This window comes from Aythya fuligula, chromosome 4, assembly GCF_009819795.1.
Source record: "Aythya fuligula isolate bAytFul2 chromosome 4, bAytFul2.pri, whole genome shotgun sequence".
NCBI classification, from domain to species: domain Eukaryota; kingdom Metazoa; phylum Chordata; class Aves; order Anseriformes; family Anatidae; genus Aythya; species Aythya fuligula.
Genome location: NC_045562.1, coordinates 16,195,233 through 16,210,790, shown reverse-complemented (window position 1 = coordinate 16,210,790; position 15,558 = coordinate 16,195,233). Strand labels below are relative to the sequence as shown.

At 48.9% G+C, this 15,558-nt stretch overlaps 1 protein-coding gene across 1 annotated transcript; it reads right to left on the bottom strand.

The window, feature by feature from the left end:
- Nucleotides 1-39: 39 nt before the first annotated feature.
- Nucleotides 40-12,905, bottom strand: PPP2CB (protein phosphatase 2 catalytic subunit beta). The gene is made up of 7 exons (XM_032186589.1): nucleotides 12,718-12,905; nucleotides 5,216-5,425; nucleotides 4,778-4,951; nucleotides 3,922-4,011; nucleotides 2,201-2,362; nucleotides 1,234-1,352; nucleotides 40-627 (listed from the first exon to the last, which is right to left on the bottom strand). The coding sequence occupies exons 1-7, from the start codon at nucleotides 12,814-12,816 to the stop codon at nucleotides 555-557; spliced, it is 927 nt and encodes a 308-aa protein (XP_032042480.1). The 5' UTR covers nucleotides 12,817-12,905; the 3' UTR covers nucleotides 40-554.
- Nucleotides 12,906-15,558: the final 2,653 nt, after the last annotated feature.

Below are 15,558 nucleotides of genomic sequence, written 5' to 3'. Positions count from 1 at the left end.
GAGCGGGGGCAGAGAAACGGGAGCGACACAGAGCGGGAATCGAGCTAAAAAGGGAACGCTTTATTCCGGGTTATGACAACGTACTCCCAAAAGCAGGAATTGCTTCCTTTCTCCAGTTCGGCCCATCGTCTTTCAATAAAATAAAGAGTGGGGGGGAGGGGGTAAGAAGTTAGTGTGCATTTCCCTTAAAAATAAAACTCCAAAACGCTAATTCATGCCAGTTAAACACTAGAACTAAAAATTTACAAATAAGCATAAAAGGAGATGGAAGTGTTAGAGTTACCTTCTCTTCTCTGAACAGTCCAGAAAAAAAAAAAAAGACTACAAATACAGCAGGCAAACTGACTGTTGGACTGATTGGTACAGGATATATAGTGTTGTAAGGAATTCAGTCTCAAGTTGTGCTAAATGCTCTTCATCCTCAGTATGGCACATTTTGGTCCATGATAGGGATTGTAAATTGAGACGAACCCCGATTTCGTACAGAAACACGTAAATATTGTTGCTTTTTTAAAATGCCAGGTGTATTTCCTTCTACAAAGGTTAGGAGAGGTTTACAGGAAGTAGTCTGGGGTACGACGGGTAACATGAGGCTCTCCACGACGAGGTGCTGGGTCAAACTGAAGGCTGTGGAAAACAAAAAGGGGTCACTTCCCTGCCTCCGCACAAGGCAGTTTTCAATACCACAAACACAAGACTCGCCCTCCTGCTGCTATCATTTTATTTTCCCAGTGGCTTCTGCATGAGACGTCCCAGACCTTCCGCCACCCCAAATCTAAAGCTGAAGGACACATGAGGTCCTAAAACAAATGACCAGCAGGAGGCAAGCTCAGCCACCAGTAGAAATGGTGCTTGCAGAGTGAACATCACCAGGCCAGCAGTGCTTCAGCAGCCTGCTGCTGCTTTCATGGGAGGCCAGCCAAATTCAGAATCTCACCAACCTTTATAAAGGTTAGTGCTAACAAAAAAAAAAAGAAAAAGCCATAGGTCCAAAGTTTCAGAGCCAGAAAAGAGAGAAAAAGAAGCACCTGAGAAAAGCTTTTAAGAGCCCAACTTACTACTTCCCCCCCCCCCCCCCCCCAATACCTTCTTGCAGGTAGCGCATATCCTGTTAAAACCAGGGTGGTTTAAGCTTGCTTTTCATGAAAGAACCCCTTTGGAAAGGACCAGACTTTGCTCACAGTCCACACTGGTTAGGCAGGAAGAGAGAACAGCTCAAGACAGTTTACTCACAAGGAATATTTTAAAGTGTCATCTAGTTCCATGATAGCAGCCTGGTTCCCACAACGGTAACAGTAATTGGGTGCACTGAAAATGGTAACCACGTTTCGGTCATGGCACCAGTTATAACCCTGCCAGAGAAAGAGAAGAGAGGTCTCTGTTAAACCTCCACCCTCAGTCCATCTGAATTTCCTCTTACCACCTGAAACGTTTTGAGGCATTTGTGAAACACTGTTCCTTCCATGTGTTTTCAACGGACTTGACTTTCATCTTAAAATTCCATTTCCAAAAAGCACTCCTCAGCATGAACAAGCTGCGTTTACCTGGATTTAACAGTTTCAGCCATTCAGAGAGAAGATAGCTGCGTGCCACTTGTGGATTTATTCATTTTGCATTCCAGTTACAGCTCATACAAGAAGGAAAGCTAGAGATTTTTAGATAAGCCCTCAGGCTTCGTTCACAACGAACGAGAATTTGCCGGTTCACCTGCGAGGAACACGGCTACCTCCAGGATCTGCTTGAACTGGATTTAAAAATAAGCCTGCTCCACTGACCCACCTGGCGTTTTTCCACCAAGACATACCGGAATAGCCTATCAACAGCCAAAATTAGGGCTTAATCCCTGCCATATCTGAGTGCTGTGTGTTACAGGACAGTGTGTTTAACATACCAGCAGTCTAAGTAGAGCAGTCAGTGTGTAAGGAGATTATTGCTTCCACAAATGGGGTATGGCGGGGTCTCTTCGGCAATGTGTTCGCAGAAGGGGAGGGAGAACACCCCCCTATTTACACAGCAGGTCAAAGTTCATCGGTTTACATTGCTTGTTGCCTTCACATGATTAAAATCCCTCTTAGGTGTTTACCTGCTTAGCCTTCAGATGTCAGCTTATGCAAACCCATCAGCAGATCTCGCAACATGGATAAGAATTTTCATCTACCTTCATTTTTTAGCTTCGTCTACCATAAAGTGCTTGCCCTACCTCCATGACAAGTTGATGAGCACGGGAAACCAGTGTAAGACCATTGGCATGGTTAAATGTTTCGGAAATGTCTTGCCCAAATGTGTAGCCAGCACCACGTGGAGATATACCCCAGCCACCACGATCATCTGGATCCGACCATAACAGATCACACATTGGACCCTTGAAAGAGATAAGCTTCTTCGTTAGCTTTCCTTTCGCTAGCAAGATGGTTATAAAAACACACTTGTAAAACATAGTTTATTTACAGTAAAAAGACTGCCTGCGTGTTCTTCTCTGCACAAGCCACACACTTATCTGATATACCTCACATCATCACACTCACTGAATCAGACAACATCCTCTCACTCACAAGACAGGAACATGCCCACAGCTGAGAAAGGAACCCATGCTACCAGAAAACCGTTCCACCTCCTCCTCCATGCACACCGTTTACCATCTCAGACCTGCAAAGGCACAGAGAGCATCTGATACTCGCTCCTGACTCGTGGTGTAATAAAGGCCACACGAGAAGGTACGTGTGTCCAAGGACGCACAAAGGGTTCATTAATGCCAGCCACTTTGCAATAAATTAAAGGAATGGAAATGACCCATGTGAGGTTGTGAACTGTTCAGGAGATTGATGGTAAATCTTCAGCAGCCCTTCTGGCAGGGTACTAAGCATTTCATTTCCTCTCCTGAACCGTTGATTGTTGGACTTTACAAATTCAGAAGCACCTCGGAATACATCTAACAGGCACAAATGAAGCTCAGGGGCTTTTCTTGCTGAGCTATTTAGAAGCTGTGGGGCAGAAAGAACTCCCCAGTCCTTACCCAAGCCCGCTGCTGTCCCCCACCCACTGATCCCAGCTCTGTAGTAGGGATCACACACGGAGGTGCTCAGGAAAGTCAGATTTCAGCACACATATGCAGCATAAGACTATGGAAGCCCCGGAACAAGAAAACAATAATTTTAGCTCTCTACAGTCAGAAGCCCCAGCAGGCAGCCTCCTAATTCTGTGAGTAATTTGAACAGCTTATTTCAGGTTTTTTGAAGGCTTAGGCAGACCTTGCTGCATTGTTCTTGCTCCTGTACCCACATCTCAGGATGATTGATGATGGTTTTTTTTAAAATCAGAGAGTAAATAAGACCATTTGCAAGCTCCAACCACCCAGACAACACAGTTATTTGCAAGCCTAGGAGCTCAGAAGGTGGTTCCTTTGGTCCAGCTGGCACCCCCTGGCTGCTCCATGCAGGACTCCTGTACATCAGCATATCCCACAGGCCCCCTCCAGCTTTGTCAGGTCCCCAGAGAAACAGGGTAACAACAACCAAGGTGAAACAACACAGGAAGAGCTGGCTGGGAAGGAGGGGTGGTGACATGACACAGTTTCACATGGCAGTGGTTGGTTCCCAAGGAAGTCTGCAACGAGGCTGAAGGCAGCAGGCACTTTCCCTTGCCAATACAACTCTGAGTCAGCATGACAGTCGAGAAAATCTGTGTTTCTGTAAAAAAACAGCTGTGAAAACCCCACAGCTCTCCTTTTACAGACTGCTACAATCAAAGCATATTGACTTGGGTGTGTTTTGCCCAAATGAATGTTCATCTGCTCTAGCTCTTATGGAGGCAATAATCTGCTGTGTAACAGCATCTCACTGTGCAAATGGATTTCCACATGACTACGTATTTGCATTTCCAGCAAACATATCTAAAATTACAATGGATCTCCTTTCCTGTTACCTCATGTGGCACTTCCTGCAGGCGGTCCAGAGCCCTGATATGATCCAGTGTATCTATGGATGGAGAAAGGCCACCGTGGAGACAGAATATCTACGGCAGGAAAAAAGAAATAATCCGTTCAGTGCATCCATGCTGTGAAGCCTCATCTCAGAAATAGCTGGTTTTAACTTTATCATTCTTTTGCAATTACAGTGGCCTCACCCTCGCAGCAGGGAAACCAGATTTAATTCCCACAGACAGAAACAAAACCAAAAGGGTGCACATTGCATACAAATATCAGAGCTGCAGAGATAACATGCCTTCAGTTTCAAGACTAGCTTGACTCATAGCAATACCTCGACTCACACAGCACATCACAAGATGACTCCCAGCTCTCAGGGAGTCCTTTCAGATAAACCCTACCTGCATTCCTTCAGCAGCAGGTACCAAGGTGTTGCTGCTCCATCAACCTGTGTTACTACCATACCAAATTCTTCCCCAAATCCACAGTAAATCCACTGGCTTTAAAATAATTCCGGACACATGTTAAGAGAGCTTGTTTGAGACCGTTTGTGTACAGGTCAGACCACACAGCCTGTGCTGCACTAATGTGAGAGAAATCTCAAATAATTTTCTTCAGACAGGACCTTCTGTGAAGCTATTTTATTCATGATTGCAACGGCAGGCGTCCTGTCAGTCAGGAGCACATTTTAGTAAACAAATCAAAACTTTTTATTCCCTATTACCCAACACCTGACTTTACTATGACTACACAACTGCCTTGGAATACAGAAAATTTGTTCTCTACTGCAAAAACACACTTGTTCCTCACACTACAAAATGGGCAGTTTTCCTTATTCAAGGCACAAAAGCTTACCTGGCCATCTACTAGAGCTGTAAGTGGGAGATAATCAAACAGATCTGTGAAATACTTCCAGACATTGGCATTGCCGTACTTTCGCAGACATTCATCGTAAAAGCCATACACCTGTGTAATTTGTCTGCTTTCATGGTTTCCCCTCAGTATCGTAATGCGTTTTGGGTAACGCACCTATTGAGAACAACAAAAAAATAACACAACCAACTTTTAACACAAGAATTGGACGATGAGTATGGAAAGAAATACTAAGAAGAGGTTTTGAGCAGCAGGTAAGCACTGAGCTCTGTTACATAAAGCGTTTTCCATTAACACATTCAACTGGTATCCATCAAATTCTAGCCAACCGCAACGTCAATGAGGGGAGCAATTCTTCCACATCTCCCCAAAACCACAAGTTTGTCCAAGGTTACCGTAAAAAACGCTATCCAGCCATACCTTTAATGTTACTAGGAGAGTCACTGTTTCCACTGAGTAGTAGCCTCTGTCCACGTAGTCTCCCATGAACAGGTAATTTGTGTCTGGCGACTTCCCACCGATTCGAAAGAGTTCCATAAGATCGTGGAATTGGCCATGGACATCCCCACAGACGGTGACCGGGCAGCATACCTCTTGCACATTTGATTCTTTTGTAAGAATTTCTTTTGCCTAGCAAGGAAAAAAAAATAAAATATACAGAGCAAAAGCAAAGGAAATTCTTTCACAGGCAGGTGCAGAAGTTATTCCACTGCATTTGCATGGGAAATTCAATTTCCCTCTGGTGGCTCCCTTCCAGATGACCACCGGAAAAGCAGCTTGTTGAGTAAGCAAAGACAAAGGGCACGTTACAAATCACTGCGCAAGATGAGCAATTTTGCTCCTTCGAGGCCAGGTCATGTAGATTTTATTGTTTATTGGCACACTGAGGTACAAAGTCAAAGAAATACATTTTCTTTCTCAGCCTGAAATTAAGGAGTGTGAACTTCAAGGCACATGCTGCATATGACTTCCATCACTGACAGGGTTCATGCACAAATCCTCTCCAATCGTTTCTGAAGACTAATTGTCTTCTGAACACAGCAAGATGAAGCGTTATTCCAGTAACTTCCATCAGCATCACAGGCAGACAGCACCCTGAACACAACTCTTTTTTTAGAAACATACCGGTCCTGTGAGAGATTTCTCCATCTACACCATCAAGAGAGCTCAGATCAGCTCATTTCAACCACGTGAGCTACAGCAGCACTTGGCACTCTCGTCTGACTGCCAACGTCAAGCGCTGCTCAGCCTCACAATGCCTAGAAGTTTTTACCTCGAGAACCACAGCTGAATCACTGGCCAGCTCCCATCCTGTCAGCACGGGTTCAGTGTGAGAGCTGCGTGAAGAGGGGTCAGTCAATAATCTTGCTGTCTGGGCAGAAATACCAGAGGAGACCGTGCAGATCACCACCCAGTCAGCTATTATGTATTTTTTTTTTGAGCAACTTGATTTGCAAAAGCACACATAAAGCTAGATGCTATCTTATCCCTGCACTTGTTATAAAATCATGACCCCCTAGGCGTCCTCAAGATGCCAGCTGACTTACCACAATGTGCTCATGCTTGGGCTCCCTCCTGCCACCCCTCAGGCTGGCTACCACCCCGGCTGCTCAGCCGATCGCTCTCCGTCCCACGCAGCCGCCTGGAACCCCGCACGTCGCCGCCTTTGCTGGCAGCACAGCAGCAGGCTCCCGCAGCTCCTCTGCCAGCACTGCCAGCTGCTCCTCACTGCCCTCCTCCTCTGGCATCCCTCATGCTTCCCCCCGTCGCTGCACACCCAGAAACCCAGCGTGCTGTCCCAGGGCCAGGATTTCGCAGAGGCAGGTCTGTGCCATGGAAACAACACTGCGAGCAGCAGTGCCCCAGCGCCCCCAAAAACTCCATCTCCGTTGAGAGGGGCTGATGTCTTCTTGCTGAAGCCACCGAGGAAAGCGAGTGTTCCTGAAGTTACCTTTGCTACCCTGGCACAGAACCTCACGGCATAAGCGAGAGGCACTTCTCTAGCCCAGGGGGCTTTCTGCCTGCCAGGCTTGCCATCCTCTTCCAAGCACAACAGTTTAACAAATTTTTCTGACAGCAGGTCACACACAAGTGGAAGAGCAAACTCAGAGGCAATTGAAACCTACGGAGCTACCATCAGCTTCCCCAGCCACGACCAGCTGGCAACAAAATGACCACAGATGGAGGGAAGGCATCCCTGGATTTAGTCATCTCTTTCCCTGCATCCAGCAGTTCTGAGGCTAAATTACACGGCTGTAATTAGCAGATCTGCATTACCTTATTACGGTTACCAAATACCACATTTGTTTTGCTGCCTCCAGGCTCATCAGCTGATGTAGATCAGAGCTCCAGGCACAAGGGAGGCACAAGGAGCACCCGCAGGCAGGCTCCCTCAGATCTGGAGCAGAGGGATGAGCGTGCAGAACAGTCACCTGCAGGCGATGATCAGACCGTTCCTCAGGTCCCTGCACTCAGGCTGATGTGGGTCCCACCAGCCGCTACCAGGAAGGAGCTGATTACTGAGGACATCCCCCACGAGCTCCCCAAGCACGTCTGTCCTCACACTGTTGCTCTTCACGGCCAGCTGCCTAGCCTCCTCTAAGAAAAGTGTATATTCACAAAGAGTCACTACATCCCAGGCAGTCAAGGGCTCTAGCAGCACCCAGCATGCCACCTGCATGGAAAGTAACCTGAAGGATGTGACCCTGACCCTGGAGTTTACCTTGCAGCTCTACCGGGACTGGAAACTGCTTAATGTGTTGCAGCCCTACTGGAATTCTCCCTGTTCACGTCTTTAAAAGCACCTTCAATGCCTCCCGAGAGCTTCTACCCTCCGTAAGAGAAGGATGCAAAACAGTGACAAAACATTTGCTCAGCGCATTCTGACATATGTTGCATGAAGCAGGAGACGGGGTTTCACCACAAACTGGAGTGAACTTCACCACAAAAGGTGTTAGGGGTTTTCTGCCTTTTCATATCACGCGTGCTGCTCCTTTCCTGGCTGCGTAAGAGCAAGCAGCCTTCCTTGAGGCTTCTGGGAACGAGATGCGGGTCACAACACAGACACAAAGCACACTCACCAGTGTCTCAACCCACACACATCCCAACCACACAGAGGTAAAGCAGCACGCAGGGAGCAGAGAAGAGCTCCCCTCGCACAGTACTGCGTCAAACAGGCTCCCGTTAAATGCGTTTTAGGAAGGTGGGCTAGCACAACTCCTGAAACGTTGGTTACTAGGAGCATCTAGAAGTTTCCCTTCAGGGCAGAGGAGGAGCTGTTAGCTGAAGAGCAGCAGCTCCTTAAGCTGCCTACCAGCTGTTACTGGTTAGCCCGTTTTAGCTTACTCTGTGGATGTACACACACATGAAAAATGAAGTTTGTCATTTTAATGCTGCAGAGATGGTTCAAATCAGGCTTGGGAACTGAGCTGACCACATGAGATCGTCCTCACGTGACTGTCTAAGGCAGAACAAGACCTTTAAAATCTTAAGCATCGTTAAAAACATCCCAGAAAAGCTGCAATTAATCAGCGCGCTCTGCTCGCGCATTTCACCATGCAGGGCTAAGACTACAGCAAAAAGGCTTAAAATAATAAGAGCACGTTACAAAGCAAGGAAAGGAAGAAGCTGATGTGAGGAGAGCTGCCCTGCTCCACTGTTGTTTACTGACTTCCGATGGCTGTTCAGTAATTATTAAAGTCATATTTTAGCTACGTTTGTTTTAGACAACGGCGATTAACACATCGACTTCCTAAGCGCGTTGCCTTTGTTTTGGACAGAAAACACCCCCCAGGTCACAATGAAAAGGAGGAGCTTTTAGCTATTCTTATCAAGTACGCCTCCATTAAGCACAACATTTACAAGGTCTACGCTCAGAATTACTCTGAAGAGTCCATTATTTTTGTGAGGAGTGCGCCTGTCAATCACCTTAGCCCCACTCCTGCCCAGCTTCAGACTCTGGGGGCAGGAACACGAGCCTGCACGCTGTCCCACCCTCAACCTGCACAGAGGGAGCCCCCGTATGTTACTGCATCATCATCCATCCCCACAAGAGGAAACCGAGCAGTTTCAGGGCTTGGGCACAACCCCTTAATGCACTGCTCCGAAAGCAGCGATGCTACGCGGGCTCTGAGACTACCAGCAGGATCACCAGGAGGCTAATCCCTCGGTGAGAGACTGAACAATCAAATCCACATCAAGCACTTGGCTGCTCAGATCTGTCTACGAGGCTGTGCAGGCCGACTCCATCGGTGAGGGGATTAACGTCCAAGCAGGAGGCAGATTTTCAGCTTCAGGCTTTCCCTAGAGAACAACAGACACCCCAGGCACCCGATCAGCACGTGAGATCCTTCGCGAGCACAGAGACTCGGCTCCTTCTGGAAGATTCATCGCCTGCATCACCACCTCAGCTTGATTTTTAAGAGGCTCTTACTTCAAGAAAGAGAGAAACCAGCTATGGAGTTCCACGTCGAAAATTCGTCAGCTGTGATCGATCAAACTACCGTGTCAACAGGCGTGCTGAGGATGGAGAGTCTCGCAGGGTTTGCCCCAGGAGGCTGGCCTGCACGAGAAGCAGTCAGATTCTCCCCAAGCGGGGGAGCTGCCCTCCAGCAGCAAGGCAGCAGAGGACACCCCAAGAGTGACAGCGAGCACCAACGGGAGGCACACTCCTGGAGCCATCTGGGCCAGCGTACCCTAGGATGAACTCCGTTGCTGAAGAGATGAAATGCTGCTGGCCATGGCTCAACGCCATGCTCAGATGGCTTGAACAGCCGCCAGGATGCTACTTGGCTTCATCTCTCGCACTAATTCCACCAATTAGTGCAGAAGAGCCTACGAGCTCGCTCTAGCGAGATTATTCTTGGGTGAAATGATCTCGAAGGGCAGAAACATCACAGATACGTGCCAGTATCAGCAGTGCTCCCCGGAGCACCAACTGGCTCCTGCTGCCTGAAGAACCGGTGTACAGTCACCGTTCAACAACCGGATGAGGAGCACAAGTCTTCGTTAGTGATCAGAGTCCTTCTCCTCCCACCCCTTCACAACACAAAGCTCCCAATCTGCTCACTGCAACGAGTCCGCAGCCCCCTCTTGAACATACAAAGACCAAGGATGCAAGAAAAAGGAAGCTAAGGAGAGGGTTGTTTGCCTGTGGTTAATTTAAGCAGCAGCCTTTTACTTGCTTTCCTTTATGCCCCATCTTATTACTTCACTGAAAAACTGTTTTATTTCATTGTAAGTCGGGTGTCTCTCACCTCTTTGCTGACTTGAACCCTAAATCCAAAGAATTTAAAGCTTACTGTTTCCAAACTTGGAAGTACTTCCTATAGAGCAAATCCACCTCCCTGGCCCTTCAGCCTGGCTCTAGGGGCCCAAAGTGCAGGTTCCAAGGGGCAGCAGTACCCATGCCAGTTCACAGGCAGCTCAGCAAGCGCTACCCTCCCACCAGGGCCCAAGGGCAGGAGCTCAAAGCTAGCAGCACGGACACAAACCTGCCATTGCACCCGATGAAGCATCCAAGGCAGAGCTCAACAGATTTTTCACTGCCTATTTAATAGGAGCTGGAAAGGGTTTTTAACAACCTTCTTCTGCAAGGAGTCTACCACGATGAAGTTAAGCAGCGTGAGATGCAAGACATCTGATTCCCATATTCCCCCAACATGCTGGAACACTTCTCATGCCTACAAGCTCCAGTGGTGATAATTGTTTGTCCTTCTATCATCATTTAAAGTTTCAGAATGATTTTAGTTAGCTTTCACTTTAAAGAGCAGCAGAACAGCAAACAAATGTTTTCATGTTGTCTTCAGATGACACCTTGCTTATCTGCATACGGGATATATGATGGATCAGTTGCCAAAATTATGTCGTAATCAGGCAGGTGGATTTACAGGTGCAAATTTCAAGAACTTCCTAACTTTCATACCCTCCATGAGCCTGGCTGTCTCCAATCTTTTCCTCAATTACTGTCCGTTAGGCCAGCAATTACACCAGGAACAAGCCACACAAGCAAGTCTGGGACATCCCCAGCCCGCCCCCACTTTCACATAAACCTTTCAGTTTTGTTTTGAAATTACCAAAGCCTTTCACAGATTTAAACCCAAGGCAAGAGGTACCACTGTGTTTAACCTCTTCGAAATCAGTCGTGTGAAAGGGAGTACTTAAAAGCGAGAAAGTTGGTAAAGGTTTCTCCGATCGTTATCTCAGGGGCACCAAATAAGCTCTCAGGCAGAGCTGCTTCACACCAACAGCAAGACCACAAAACCCAGAGCTCCCTTCCCCTACCACCTAAACCATACAACCAGTCCTCAAAAGCTTAAGAACAAGCCAAGTATGACCACTGCATTTACTTCACATCCAAGCTATTTTGAACAGCTATCAGCATCCTTCCCGAAAAGCCAGGTGCTGTGATAGCTTGCATCTGTATCAAAGAAATCCCACCCTGCCCAAAGGCTCAGGCTTCTACCTGCTATTTGGATGGCTGACACCCCCTCACCTGCAACTCTCAACGTGCCACGCCAAGCTCCCTGCTTTTTGTGTGACCACTGACATGCAGCCAGTCTGCTAGCAGTATCCTCCAGCTTTGGAAAACACAGCAGCCACAGCTCCTTAATCAACCATGCTACCTGAGAAGGGAAATGTGCAGTTCCAAACCAGCAAAGCTGGGAGCGAGGCACAGAACACACTAATAAATTCTTTCAGGCTTATTAGCTAGGCTTGACACAAGAGACAGCACAGCCACAACGAGCTCTTGCTCGCTCTTCAAGACATCTACTCCTCACGCAACTGCTGTTGCTCCCTGCTGCAGCACCAGCCCTCCTCACCACAGTCCCTCAGAGCTGACACAGCTCTGCAAGCAGAGAAAAAGCCTTTAAAGCAAATGGACAGTCCCAGCATGGGTAAAAAAGAAAAAAGGGAACAGGATAAAGGAAACAGAGGCTGGGAGGGCCAGCTAGAAGTCAGGACTGCTGGCAAAAGCATTTGCCAGGAAGACACAGCCTGGAGTCCTACAGCATCTCTCTGCCTGTGACATTCAAACTGCTCCCGCCTTTCCAAAGGGTACCCTGGCATGTTACCAGGTGGCGGCATGGAACCTTTCTGCTGAGAAAGACCTGAGAAAAAGAAATACCTGTGTCTTCTGAAAGCTGGCACCAAGGTGTTCAGTCACTGGGCAAAGCGCATTGCCAAGAAAGAGCATCAGAAAAGATGATTTGCTTCTGAGAAAGCTGAACAAGATGCACAAGTAATAGCATGACAACACCAACCTCACCATAAGCAACGTGATGCTAAAGGGAGCACTGAACTCACTGCTCTACCTCCTGTGCCTGACAGCTATTAGCTGGCCTGGGAAAGGCAGCAAAGAGGTTCTCTGGACCGCCGGGTGCGTGGCAGCAGTCTCTGTTGGTTGCTGCGACAGGAAGCGAACAGAAAGCACAATCTTTGCTCCCATATTGTGAAGAAGCCCACTTCACCTCTTCAGTCTTGCCACGTTACCTAAGCCCAAAGAAAACCCTAACTTTGCCACGGACTGCAGCCCTGAGGGAGCACACTCGCACACAGGCATTTAACTTCTGAAGCTAAACCCATCGTGACCTGCCTCCTGACGGGCAAAATCACCTCCTGACAGCGTGCACCCCACCAGCAACCCGCCCAAAGCCCGTCCCAACCCGAACCACGTCCCTCTCCCCCCCAGCACCGTGTTAGCCCGGCCAGCCCGGCAGCACGGCTCCGCTGCCCCCCCAGTCCCCCGCCAGGTGCCCGCAGCCCTCCTCCCGCCGTCAGGGGCTTCATGGCCGCCTCCTCAGCGCCCCTCCCGCCCCCATTTTCGGCCCCTTCGGCCTTGGCTGCCCCCTCCCTCCTCCTCCTCCTCCTCCTCCTCCTCCTTTCCTCCCCAACCCCCCGCTGCAGCCCTGCCCCCCGCTCACCTCCTCGCAGAGGCTGCGGACCTGGCTCTCGCTCAGCTGCCGGCACTCGTTGAGCTGGTCGATCCACTGGTCCAGCTCCTTGGTGAAGCTCCTCTCCATGGCGGCGCCGCTGCCCGCCGGGGGCCGGGGCCGGGGCCGCGGCCTGCTCGGCTCCCCGTAATGGCGGCCCCCCCGGCGCTGCGCACTTCCGGCCCGCCGCCCCCTAATGGCACCGCCCCGTCATGGTGCCCGCCCCGTCATGGCGGCCGCCCGCATGACCAGAGGCCCCGGGGGGAGCCCCAGGGCAGTGGCCCCCGAGGGATAGCGAGCACTGTTGTCAGGGCTTCGTCCCTGTGCGCGGTGCCTGAGGAGCATGGCAGGTGCCCTCACGCTGTCACAAAGCCTTGGTGGCACTTGGGGTGTAATCCTGTAATTTCTGTAATCCTGGCTCTGTGCGTTATTAATCTGCCTCACTGTGCTGAAATGTTGTGGAGTAGCGCGTTAAGCCTCCCATCTGCAGGCTGGCCCCAGTAAGGGTTTAACCGCTCTGTGTATGCTACAGCAGCTGTATGTTGCGTCATACCATACAAGGACATTTAAAACTAGCATGCATGTGCTATGATGTACCTAAAAGTCTTCTCCCAACATCTGCCTGTAGGCTGGGGCTTTATTTATCCATCTCACAGCCAGCCCTAAATTGCTACCAAAGTGTGAACATTTCTATGTACTGCAGCATACCAAACTCCTTCCCGGATCTTCTGCATTTTTTAGGCACGAGTTTCTGCATTTTCATCCTGCCCAACAATGCCGATATATAATTTCCTGCGCTCCCACGGGATAAAACTACCAGGCTTGCTAGACTTCTCTTTCCCTGAGGTGAATTTGGAAATCAAAGGGTTCAAAACATCTTGTACCTTTAGTGAACTTTCCAACCCAAAACACATCTAGCAAAGCAAAAGGGAGCAATATAAAAAAAAAAAAAATATATTTTTTAATTGCTCTTAAAGATCCTTTGCCATTTCCGTATCCACAAAAGACACCTTCTGGGAGCTGTTCACATCACCCATTCAGAGCAAAGAGCTTTTAGTTTGGAAAACCCAGCCAAGAGACTGCTTGGGGACTTGTTCTCCATCTCGACGGGTCACTGGACAGAAATGTAAACCTCAGTGTGTTGTGAAGGTACACACTGACACACTGGCAGCTGGGTGACCTCTTTGCCCTGAGACAATGCCCAAAAGTGACAAAGAGAAAAACTCTGTAATTTTGTAAGTATTTGAGGCTGTAGCGTTAAGCTTTGTGCTCTTAATCCTGCATTTATTTCACAGCATCCTTACAGAACTCAGGTTTCCTGATTTTCCAATTTTCATACACCTGGGTGTTTTGCTTGGTCATGTCTTTTCAGAAGGTTATTTTTAACAGGATTGCCCGCATCTGTGGCACTGCAGAAGAGAACTTGCCAGTCCTATGATGAAGTTAAACCATCAGCCTGGAAGTGGGCTCCTGGGCTGCTGCACCACGACACTTTCCATCTGAGAGCTACGTAGGGATAGCATGAACTGCATGCACTCCAGAATAAAAGTGATGCCTATGTTAAAAATGGTGAAAGGGGCTTTTCCAAAATGATAGAAAATAAAAAAAATAAATCACATTTCAGGTCTCAGGTGACACAGCACTAAAGCGAATGCTGAGTCATTTTTATTTATGTCTCCTTAGTTGGCCAAGTTTTCAAGGTTTCCTCATCTTTTAATAAAAGGAAACAAAATCAGAAGATATAAAGAGTGTGTCAAATATCTCCCTGTGAGAAACAGCGGGTATTCTGGGGCTTGCAGTATGGTCAGATAACAAATTCACTGGTTGCTACCAAGGTGTGGTACGTAAAGTACCTCATTATCCTGTTTTAGAGTATAAACAACCACTGGTAACTGTTTGCCAACCCCCTTTTCTCCCTCTAAATTAAGACATACATTTACATACCCATATGTATTTACACCTGCTCCCACCTGGTCCTGGGAAATGACACTGGGGCAGTTTAACTTGGCACCACTCCTACATGTGCAGTTCACCCCCAGCGTGATGCCCACCTCAAAGTCAAGGATGTTTTCAACCCAGGTGCACTGGCTTCATGCGGAATTGAGGGCAACGTTGATGTGCCAGAAGAGATACACCCCCGTGAGGGGGCTGCCCAGCTCCCCCATGGGGTCCTGCTGTTGCACGTCCCCCCTCAGCTCACCCATATTCCCCCCGTACCCTCATGCCATGGCCTCACGGCATCACCCCCACACCCCATGTTGCACCAGTACCCCACCAGCAACCCCAGCACCCTGCCGCAACCCCAAGCACCTCTTCTGTGTTGTCTGCACCGAGTCCAGGCACCTTCATTGCAACAGTGGGAGAGGTGGCAACAGCAGGCTGCCAAAATTCAGCTGAGAAAGCAAATGCATGTTATTTGGGGCAATGGGAGGATGCTTGGCACTCCTGGGGACAAAGCAGAGCCTACTTCCCCCCACTTGAGGCTAAAGGGAGGCAAAGGAGCATTTTGAGGTGCAGGATCAGTTCCCATGCAAACATTTAAGGAAGAATTAAATGCTCTGTCAGCACCCTGTTGATGCAGCTGCAGCCCTGGGGGGAGTAGGGTTTTCTGGCCAGCTCCCAAGGGCCTGCAGTTGCTTTGTGGGGGCACCTGGGCACTGGCAGCATCAGAGACCCGGCCCCAGGCTGCTCTGGGGGTGCCTGCGAGAAAGGGGGTGGCCAGAGCCGCTGGGGTCACTGGTGGAGGATGAGAGGCACACGTTCCTGGCCGCACCACCAAAACACTGGCGTCGTCATTCACAGCTCCATTTTGAAGGGAATATAAGTGACCGA